Source organism: Nannospalax galili, unplaced genomic scaffold, assembly GCF_000622305.1.
Source record: "Nannospalax galili isolate Female #2095 unplaced genomic scaffold, S.galili_v1.0 scaffold302, whole genome shotgun sequence".
NCBI lineage: Eukaryota > Metazoa > Chordata > Mammalia > Rodentia > Spalacidae > Nannospalax > Nannospalax galili.
The window spans coordinates 5,505,055-5,516,253 of NW_008350120.1; the positions used below are offsets into that span (position 1 = coordinate 5,505,055).

At 43.6% G+C, this 11,199-nt stretch overlaps 1 protein-coding gene across 5 annotated transcripts in view; it reads right to left on the reverse strand.

The window, feature by feature from the left end:
- Window positions 1-338: 338 nt before the first annotated feature.
- Lmbr1 (limb development membrane protein 1) overlaps window positions 339-11,199 on the reverse strand; it is a 180,690-nt gene continuing 169,829 nt past the window's right edge. For 4 of the 5 annotated variants that reach the window (XM_029570476.1, XM_008847270.3, XM_029570479.1 and 1 more), the window contains 2 exons: window positions 6,287-6,448; window positions 339-2,092 (listed from right to left, as the gene is read on the reverse strand). In XM_029570476.1, coding sequence (XP_029426336.1) covers window positions 2,007-2,092; window positions 6,287-6,448 — 248 coding nt within the window. In that variant the 3' untranslated portion in view covers window positions 339-2,006. Of the gene's footprint in view, window positions 2,093-6,286; window positions 6,449-7,082; window positions 7,174-11,199 lie in introns of those variants that run through there. The other variant, XM_008847271.3, reaches the window with a different exon arrangement.

The following is an 11,199-nucleotide window of genomic DNA, read 5'->3' on the forward strand; positions in this document are numbered from 1 at the left end:
CTAGGAAGGAAGGAGCTGAGAACAAAGGAGGTCACACACCAGGAAGCAGCCCTGCAGTAGAGGCAGCAGCTGTAGCCACCATGAACAGGTATAGCCCTTGAGGCCGGGAGAGGCAGACCCAACAGGCTTCATCTTGATCTACCAGCCAGTCCCACAAAGCTATGACCAAAGTATCTAACTGTGGAAAGGAACTTCCAAATGGGCAAAAAGTTGAGACAGGCCAGTGAGATGGCTCAGGGGGACTCATGTGACAAGAGGGAATGGACTCCTGCAAGTTGTCCTCTAACCTCCACTCATGCATGGTCAACACACACAAATAATAAACAAAAAGAGCAAAGTTGAGACAGATGTTGAAAAGTTTAATACTTTATGAAATTTTCAGACATCTTGCCTTACAGATCCCAGGAGCTCTGCATTGATGTGTCCTAAAGTGGTGTGAGGTTAAAGTAATTTCAGTGAAATCCTGAATTGCCCTCATAACACCCCTTGACTTGGTCTGCTCAGAGCGTGAATTTCAAGTTTGCGGAAACAGCAGAGCTTGGAACTAATGCGAAAGTAGGCATAACAAACAGAGAGGTTTGAAAGCGACTGACCTTTATTGCGTACCTATGTAGACCTTATGCTCAAAAATTCACAGAAACTAGACTGGAGATATGGATTGAGTCACTCAGAACCACAACACAAATGCTTCTTTATCTTAAAACTAAGCTGCACTTTGAAGACAGAGCATGAGAGGGATGCCACCATGTGGGTAAAGAAGTCTCCTCAATGGCTTATGAAAGTACTGGCTAAATTTCACATTATTTTGCTTCTAAGTGAAAATTTTTGCATCAGATATAGCCTGTTTTTAATAAATTTCTATAAAAGAAACTAAATTCAACAATTTGAGAAAATGTTTTACTTCTGTCTGAACACAGACCCTATATTGCCATCCACACAGTACATGTGTATACCCACAGGCTGCATCACTGTGAACTGTGCACGACCTTAGGGACAGGTACCAGAACATGTGGTTGTATGAGGAAACTGTCCCAACAATTACATCTAAGTCCCTGAATAATGGTCAGATCAGGCTGCACTGCAGCCCTGTTCGTCCAGGGAGGTCTGACCTTGGGAGACCTAGGTGTTGTTACTCTGTTAACTGCCATAAGTCAGAGCAGCGCATACAAAACCAAAAGCAGAAGGTGAGGCAGAAGTGGCATCTACCACTCAACTTCTGGAGGTTCCACAGGCATCACAGAAGGACAGGAATGAAGTCATTTTTAAAAAATGTGGTTTAAAAAGTGAGTGTACATATGGCCTTGTAAGGCAAAATCTAAGTTACAAGTGTGTACAACACCAGCAACTGTGCTGTGAGAGGTAATATCAGGTACACTAATCCGCAACTAAGGATCACACACACTTCCTACCTCAGCTTACCACACTGTGCAGAGATTGTCCTGGGGCTACCCACCAAGCCTCAGGTTTGAAAAGAATTTCCTATTTTTCCATTGGCTTGAAGTCTAATGAAGATTCTCTAACAGGAATCAGAAACTCTGCTTTTGTTTTTTCAGGAAATAAGAACATAGTTTGTAACTGGTCTAGCTATTTCTGTGACTTTCTAAAGCAGCTTTGGCGGCACCAGGCAACCCTCAGGCGGGCTCCACCTGCAGAACCAAACTCCTGCTCAGGCAAAGCATGAGGAAGTCACGGAGTCCGCCTCTTCTCACGTCTTCACCTCGTCTTCACGTCTGTGAGAGCGCTCGTCCAACGGCTCTTTGCTGAAGGGCATCTGCAGGAAAGCTGCTTTTCCTTGGTCTTTAAGACACTGGGTTTAACCAGAGCTGTGGGATCTGTCTGCAAATTCAACTGAGAAACAAGATCAGCACTGCCAAGTTCTCAGTGGCTGATGAGAAGGTGGCAATGACAGGCAGGCAGGGGGGCCCATGTGAGCTCTCAGTGTCTGCGGAATGTCTGGAGTCAGGAGTCCTCAGGGCTTGCTGCAGAACTGCTGAGGCAGGCAGGTCTCACAGTACTTTCTGATGCCCATTTGCAGAAGGTTTTGTAGCTTCTGAATCCCTTGAAGTATCTGATAAATGAAGTTTGTGAAGCCCTGCAGATGAATTGGGACAAGGTGAGAGAGGAACACTGCTGAGTGGTTGGGCAAGGCGGCTGGACGCTCTGCCCGGCAGTAGGGCCGCTTTCTTGCAGGTTGCGGTATGGTGTCTAAAGCTCCCTGTAGGCCCTCTGTAGAGGTCATACCTCCCACAACCCCCCTGCCAGGGCTGCAACTTTCAGTGACTGGGTGACAGGTGAGTGTGTGTGACTAGGTGACAAGCAGGGGTGTGTGTGTACATATATATGTGTGTGTTTGTGTGACTTGGTGACAGATGTGTTTGTGACTAGGTGACAAATAGGTGTGTGTGTATATATGTGTTTGTGTGACTTGGTGACAAATAGGTGTGTGTGTGTGTGTATATATATGTGTGTGTGACTGGGTGACGTGTGTGTGTGTGTGTGTGTGAGAGAGAGAGAGAGAGAGAGAGAGAGACTGGGTGATAGATGTGTGTGGGGAGTGACAGGCGTGTGTTTGTGTGCATGTGTGTGACTGGGTGACAGATGTGTGTGTAGCAGATGGGGGGGGTCTGTGTGTGTGTGTATGTGTCTGGGTGAAACATGGGTGTGGTTCTTTCCAGCTCAGCAGGGTTCCGTCTCTACCCCTCTGTGCTGGGATTATGCCTGGCTTTTTTTACATGGGTTCTGGGAACTGAACAAGTTTCTTGTGCTTGTATAGCAAACACTTTACTGGCTGAACCATTCCCCCAGCTCCTTACTGGGACTCCAAGGGGCCTCACAGCCCAGAAGATCACAGTTCATTTCTCCACTGTCCCTCCCTCCCCTCATAAGCATCCTCCTGTGGCAAGCACACTCCCATCACAATGTGCACTGACTGCCCAAGGGAGCTAACATGACGGACACATGGCTATTTTTTACACACACACACACACACACACACACACACACACGAAAGTGTAGGAATGATACACAAAAACATTAATCATATAATTTAAAACAAAAGTGGTGGAAAAAAACTAAAAATCAAGACAAAGGAGCAGACTGAACATAAATCCACTCCATGGCTTAAAGGTGCTTCACAGAAGACACAGCCATCATGACTTTCCAGTGTGTTAATTTCCTTCTGTAGCACAGTGATTTCTTATACAATACACCTGACATATGGGTCATAAAGGAAAAGTCAGAGATTAGGTAGGACTAAAGCTTCAAGCACTTAAGCAAAGTGAAAGCCAAGACGTAGGAGGATCCACAGCAGCAGATGCAGCAGAGACTACAGGGTAATTCCCAAGAGGCTCAGACCTTTGCCTGCCTCAAGAACTAAGCTGGAAAGAATTCCTTCTGAACTTCCAGATAGTAATCCTCCTGTTGGGCAGTTTTATATCACTCCTAAACCAACACCTTCCCCCAGAATTTAAAGTCTCTCTTACTAACAATGAAAGAAAAGGTGAGCTTGAACCTATGACTGAAAAGGAGGAAAGAAGGAAGTCAGCCCAAAATAAATGGTCTGGTTGCAAGAATGGCAAAACCGCGGAGTGACCAGAGGAGACTCTGAAGTGGAAGACAGGACGTGCGCCGAACAAAGCTTGCTTTGTCGGGAAATGGGAAAGGGAGGAAGTAGGGCAAGTAGGGACGCACATGCTGCACTGACCTGAACACACTGTGTGTGGATGTGTGCAGTGCTGGGAATGGAACCCAGGACCTTATGCACGGCAGGCTAGCATTCTACTACTGAGCCACATGCCGGGCCCTGGATCCGCACTTTTAAGACAGAAGACTGGGGTAGGTTCACTTCTAAACCTTGGGTGCAACATAGGATGTGCACTCTGAAAAGACTGCAATGTCACTCATCCATAGGCAGCTCCAAAAGCCGCCCCTCCAGCCCTGTCATCACATGTTCTTGAGAAGACCTGTTGTGAACGGGTTAAATATGTGAGACTTAACATCCTGGGCCATTTGAGCCTTGTGTGTGTTTAAAGAGGAGCTTTTCTATACACAGAAATGCCCCAAAGAGCACCCAAAGGGTAAGGAAAACATCTGGAAAGGAAACTACTGTTGGGTAGTTTTACACAACTCTGGTTAACTCACTGCATTCTACGGCCGTTGCCTTAGTGACCTAGAGGCTCTGGCCTCTGTGGAGCTCTGCTTATTGCCTCCACAGCAACACCACAGCAAGATATCATCTGAGCACCTCACTCCAGGACTGATGCACTGCAGCCATCCCAGTGTGCAGCAAGTGGGAATCGTTCTGAGGAGATTGAGGGTAACCCAACTCGCTGATAATAATAGGCTGGAAATGGAGTTTCAACTAGACATGTGACTGGGAGGATTACTTGAGTCTTACTTTATCTGGCTGTTTTTAATGTGGCCAGTGTTGTGAAAAGCCAGGCACTAGCATTTATAAATTATCTGGTACTTTAACCAACAGTTCAATCAACTATTATCTCTTCCCAGTGCATATTGAAGGTGGACTACATAGGGACAAGTAATCTGGACTTTTCCTCCAAATGTCATCCTTTCAGTTATCAAGGTCAGATAGGCTGGTAGCATAAGCTTTACTACTGCATAGTTTAAGTTATCTGAAAATCGGGCCTTAATGAATCAATCAATATGTTGCCTTTTTATGTTTGTAATGATTTCTTTTTATAATTTGGTGATGGGCACATGATGATTCATTATATTTTGTATATCAAAAATTAATATTAGTAAAATCTGAATGTTTTATCTAAATAACCCTAGAAAAGAAGAGCTATAATTTAACTAGTAGGACAGGGTTCCCTTTTCCCCTCCTTTCCTGTTATTTTTTGGTGATACTTCCAATCCCACAACTCTCTAGTTCTGACATGTAACACACCAAGACACATCATCTAAATTACTTCTTACATTTTAGTTTACTAAGTGTGAGAATTTAGGCACAGTATTTACTATTTCTTTTTTTCTGTGCTGAAGTCTTTTTTTTTTTTTTTTTTTGTTTTTTTTAATTTTTTTTTTTTTTTTTTTTTTTTTTTTTAAGGAGCTGGGTGTGGTAGCCTGCCTGGTCTACCTAGAGAGAATTCCAGGCCACCTGAGGCTACAGTAGACCCTGTCTCAAAAAACACCAAAAATATATATTTTTGTTTTTTTTTTTAATTTTTAAAAACCTACTTTCTCAGCCCTCCTGTGTATCTCCCCTGCCTGTGTCCTGTGTCTGGGACTCTGCTTGCTTACCTTGCCACTTGAACTCACAGAGACCCACCTGCCTCTGCCTCCCGAGTGCTGGGATTAAAGGCGTGCACCACCACGCCCGGCCTTTTTTTTTTAACTTTAAAAAAAATTATTGAGAATTTCATACATGCATATGTTTTTATCAAATCCATGTCCACTCCCTCCCCTCCAACTCCTCCATATTTCCCTATCACTTTTTCCTGACACACGACTGACTTCATGTATTCTTTCTTTTTTTTATGGGGCTTTTTGCTACTCTAATATTCCCCCCCCCCTGAAGAGATAACCCTAAAATCTTTTAATATTTTACCTTTTGGAATATCTAAAACCACAGCATAAGCATTCAAGTGGTTTCAGCTCAGACAAATGAGCCAGAGTTTTCTATTATTTCCCACAATGAATCATCCCCTTTTCCCTACTTCTGTGATAAAGTAAAGTACTCCAGGCCCAAGACAGCTTCTAGTATCCTGGCGACCCAAAAGTATAAAATACGGACTGTGTTTCCATCAGTGTGAAAGTAAGCAATTGAGGACACACATATCTTACAGCAGTTCTCAACACCACCGTGATGCACCTGACAGAGTCCATGACAGCAAACCTTGCTGTTCTGTCAGTGCCAATGCTAATATTGTTAGCCAGAGTTATTCGGCTTACTGAAGAGAATTAAATGTTGTCTGGACATATACAAAATCTAAATTCCCAAAAAATAGCTTCTAGTAAAAAAACAGTAAAAAGCCTCATTACCAAAAAGCAAGACTTCAACACAGTGTCATCCCCATCACCATGTGATAAGAACCAAGAAACTGACACGTTCCTGAGCTCTTGGAATGTCCCAAGCACTGTGCTGAGGCCAGGCCCACAAGAGCCACTGCAGTTCTTCCCCACACACCTACAGAGGGCCTTGTGGTCCACAGCCATGCGTGCTGGGTCAAAAATGGAGCTGACAGTCATGCACACTGACTCCAAATCAACTCAAATGTTAAAATCACAATTAGTAGAAGGAGAGAAATGTCATACACCTGAGGATTACCTAGGGCCTTGAAAAGCTCTTCTCGGACGGCAGAGGTGAATTTTCTGACCAAACACAACGTTGTCACAATGGCAAAGAGCAAATTGTAGGATAACACAATATAGAAATTCCCCAGCCAGTTAAACCTTCCAAAGTCTCCAAGTAGGTCGAATCTAGTGATTCCTGTTAAAATAAGTAAAAGAACCCTTAATATTGTGAGGCAAGATGTATAAATGTACATCTGTAACAAATGCAGTTCAGGCCAAGGTGAATAGCTGTTCCTCAGCTGTTAGTGGAATGTTCTTGGAACTGTTTTCTAGCAAGGTAGTCCGAGCCAGCCCTGACCTTCTTCACATCCATGCAGTCCTTTTCACATGACACACAAAGGCTGGCAGGAGTAAGCCAGTCACCTGCTTGGGCTTCACGCCTGCTTTAGAGAGCAAGCCACTCACTCCAGCCCATCTTCCCCACTAGTCATGCATGGAAGATTACGGCTGTAACCCAGTGCTCAGGGCCATGCCTTACAATTCTTAGTGTTTATCATAGCGGCAGACAAATGGGACCATTTCCTTCCAATAAAACATTGTTGTTCAGAGTTGAATGGTCCAGCTCAAAGTGGAAAGGAGGCCGAGAGTGCAGGGAGGACTGCATTGTGCATGCAGCTAAGTTACTGCAACTCACACACACACACACACACACACACACACACAGAGTCTGTTTTCATTGAAAGAACCTTTAAAAAGTCGCTATTTCATGATTATGTGTCGGGCTCCGTTCAATACTTATTGGAAAGGGCACGAGTGGGAGGCCTCCTCACCGTGGACAGGGAAATGAAGCCCAGCAGTCAGGTGGTGAGTGGGGTGGGAGAGCATGGCATTGTGGAACCTTGAGGAAAACACTGAGGAGCTCTGTGAGGACACAGGAAACCACAGCATAGTTACGAGAAATAAGAGACGCCTCCCACAGCACTGCACAGACACAATTACGTACCACATCTGCTATGGCAATTTAAGGATTTTGTGGGTGATTTAAAAAGTACCTTTGACTCCATCTCACATCATCACTGACTTTTGAACTTGTCTTTCAGCCTTTCCCCAACACACTTCCATCAAATACTACCAAGATCCTCAAGGAGCAGCTTATGGGTGGCAAAGAATCTCCCTATGCAAACAGTGCAATAAGGTCAGGGCATTTCAAAAGCAGCTCTGTGGTCACTCCCACTGGAACCAATGCACATGAATTTGCAAGGCAATGCCAAACTGTTGTTAAAGAGACCCAGAGATCAATGAATACATGGAATAAATACAAAAAACAATTCAAAGCCCAGATACCAGATATGCCCTTGGAGCCTGTCCTGTATCTCTGTAAGATGTTCCCTTACACAGCATTGCAACACTCCTCATGACAAGCTGCTCACTGCCTCCCCACAAGGACTCAACCAAGAATGTTTTATATATAATGCCTTCCAAAACAATCTTTTTTCTATTCATACTTTTAAAGAACTGGTACACAGAATACAATCTCATTTTAAGAAAGAGCAGATTACTCCACCCATAGTGTAAGTCAATGGAACGTATATTCTTTGGCCCACCTGAGTCAACTTCTCTCCAAGCAAGCATGTTCATGTTGGTAAAGGAGCACAAGGCCGAGTCGTGCTTAGGAAGCAAGATGCGCAAAGGGCTCAGAGCGATGTTAGCAGTGAATTACATGAGCTGGCCTAGGACACAGACGTCTGACCACATACTCAGGGTTTCAATAGAAGGTCGTCAAAAAGAACACATATTGTATTCTTATCAAATCAAACTTATAAACTGTTTTTATTAAAAATTAATCTCTAGACTCAAAGTAATGCTTAGTTTCAAGACTCTCCTCACTAGGGGTTCAGATTCCCTCCCCTCATCAGACTTCTGAAATAATCTTAGCTAAGGCAGGGTCAAAAACAGGTAAAGAGTGTGAAATAATAAAATCTGTAGTCATTTCAAACATCGTTGCTTACATGATTGGTGTAAATAGGCTCACTGTGCCAAGTGTTCTAATTATTAAAAACACAGTCACTGAAAACTAAGCAAGGATCTACTCTAAGGACAGAACGGAAGATGACAGCACTATATCAGAAAAAATTGTGTGTGTGTGCGTGCGTGTGCATGAATGTGCATGTGTGTGTGCGCATGTGCGCGTGTGTGTGTGCATGAGTGTGCATGTGTGTGCGTGTGTGTGAGAGCCACAGCAAGCACGTGGCAGTCAGAGGGCAACTTGTGGGAGTCAGCACACCTTTACCCACTTAAGCCATCTCACCAACCCCCTTTTTAAAATATTTATTTGGGGGGCACATACTATGGTATTCATTGACAAGTCTTATTGTGAAAGTATGTTCTGTTCAATTATATCAATTAGAAATATGACCGCATGTATCGAGTGCTAGCCAAAAAGGAGTAAAAGAGGTAAGATGTCCCTCCTACCTGAAAGGACTAAACTGGGTAAAACATGCACACGGTTGTCTTTAAGACCCTGGGTATGAGGTAATGAAGGACAGATACTGCTGTGGGATGGAAAACAAGCCCAAGCCCGTGAGTGCTACCAGAGCAAGCAAGGCTGGCACCCTCCCCAGGGGAAGCGGCGCTGGCAGCAGCCAATGTGAGGGTGGCCTGGCAGCCAGAGAGCTGCTCAGGGCAGTGTCCCCCAGAGAACTAAGCAGTAAACCCAGTAGTGACCCTAACAGTGCTCAGAGCACTCCTCACAGTTCAGAAGCTAAAAAGAATATTGAGCTTATCAAGTAAGAAATAAAGGATTTTTTAAGCCTGAAGTTGGCCTACAAAGGAAAATTGCAATATAAAATGTAAAAGGCATACTAGAGGGGATCCGCAGCAGACTAAACATTGCTGAAAGCGGCAAACTTAAAGACACCAAGAAAAGTCGGCAGCATCAGTAAACTAAACTGTTACTCAGAGGCCCTTCAGCAGAACTGTGGACGGCTCAGCCAGTGGAGTGCTGGCTGTGCAAACGGGGGACCTGAGCTCAATCTCAAGAAGCTGATGAGAACCAATCCCTGCGGTTTGCTGGCCAGCCTGCCCGCCTACTCAGGTGAGCTCCAGGCCAAGGAGAGACCCTGTCTGGAAAATCAAAGTAGACAGAGCCTGAGGAACAACACCTGAGGCTCCACTTCTGGCCTACGGGGGGGGGGGGGGTACAGAGCGACAGAAATATTTCTTAAAGAAATATCAGCTGAGGAATTACAAGTTTAACATGTTCCAAATTAATGAAATATATACACAACGAATTCAAAGCAGCAACGGATCTGAGGAGGAGAGGACCACTGATCTGCTTAGCACGAAAGATCTCAATGTGCTAAAAGAAAAAATTCAAAAAGAACAAAAATAATGATCGGAGAGGGTTTTTTACTCTATTCTTAGTCTTTGATGACTAAGAACATTTTTTTAATATTTTTTAATTTTTAGAAGCTTTCATCACAGCTTTAACATAACAGTTTCCAGAGCAAAGATACATCACTTCAAAAAGTGGCTATAAAATTTTTAGGTTCGCTGTTGAATTAATACAGTTATACAATATTGAACTCAGTATAAGCCCTGTAAGACATAAAATTGAATGAGTTTTTAACCTTTAAAAAAGATCTCCATTTCATTTTAAAATATACTGTTTCTTACAGAAAGACTCATTGTTTTTGCTACTAACACTGAGATGTTGGCACATGCATCTCTAATCTGTATGTATCTGATTATTACTAGTCATAATCGGTTGCACTCACATCCTTGGGTCCTGTGTATGTCCATAAAGTCATTAGGCAGATCTCAATGGTAACGTTTATATCCTCTACTAATTAGTATGATATAAATTTTTAGGCTTCCTCCTCAAATATAATACATTTTTTAAAATTTGATTTTTTGTGTATATCACACAGAACATCCCAAACCATCTTATTCAACTACATACCCACTTCTCAGATGGCACCCTCCCATAGCCCCCTCCCCCCCACTAGAGCCCTTATACTCTGATATCCCTGCTACTGTCTGCTGTGTTGTCGGCACCCCCAGCCGTTCCCCACTACTTGCCCTTCTGGTGAATCTAGTCAGCCAATCTAGAGCTCTTTCTTTTAGGAAGGTCATCTGTTCCACATCTAGCAGCAATCAGTTGTCAATATTGCTTTAGATAAGATTGGGGTCTGCTGTTCATTTCCCCAGTTCTATGCTGGGTTACTGTCTGGGAGTTCCTTTGTATCTCTTATCTGGCATTGTTGCTTGTTATGTAGCCTTTAGCTATACATATGGACTCTTAATAAATTATATTGACACCTTTACTCTTTGGTTATACTTTCTTTTGAATGGTTAAGGCCATACAGTTGACCCAGATAAACCAATTTATTTTTGCTCTTAAGGTTGTTTGAAAATCTGTTCCTCAGGGGTCTCATGGGCTTGGGAGGAGCCCTGGCTCCTTTTTTTGGAAGAAATGATTCCTCTGTGCTGACCCTCCTCTTTGTAGATTGGACACTGGTTCAAGTCCATCTGGTGGGATCTCCTAGGCCTCCTTGATCAAGAGGACAGGGGACCCACCACAATTACAGGACATTTTGAGAGATGCTCATAGTCCCCTGGAACTAGTTGACCTAGGAGGGCAAGGAGCAAAAAAGGACATTTTGAGAAATGCTCATAGTGCCCTAGAACTTAGTCGACCTAGGAGGGCAAGGAGCAAAATCTGTCCTTTATGTCCCTCTGACCAAATTAGTATAGGCCTCAAAGTATGTCTGTTAAACATCCAAGGTGGTTAGTTCCACCAGTCTGGTACTTTTAATTACTGTATGTCATGTAGATAAATCTTGGGCAATTGTCCTCAGATAAACCTTACCTAGTCATATATTTCTTGATCTGCTATGTATAATTTGTCAGTAGGTTGTAGGAGTAATATGGCTCCCTCTGGTTTTA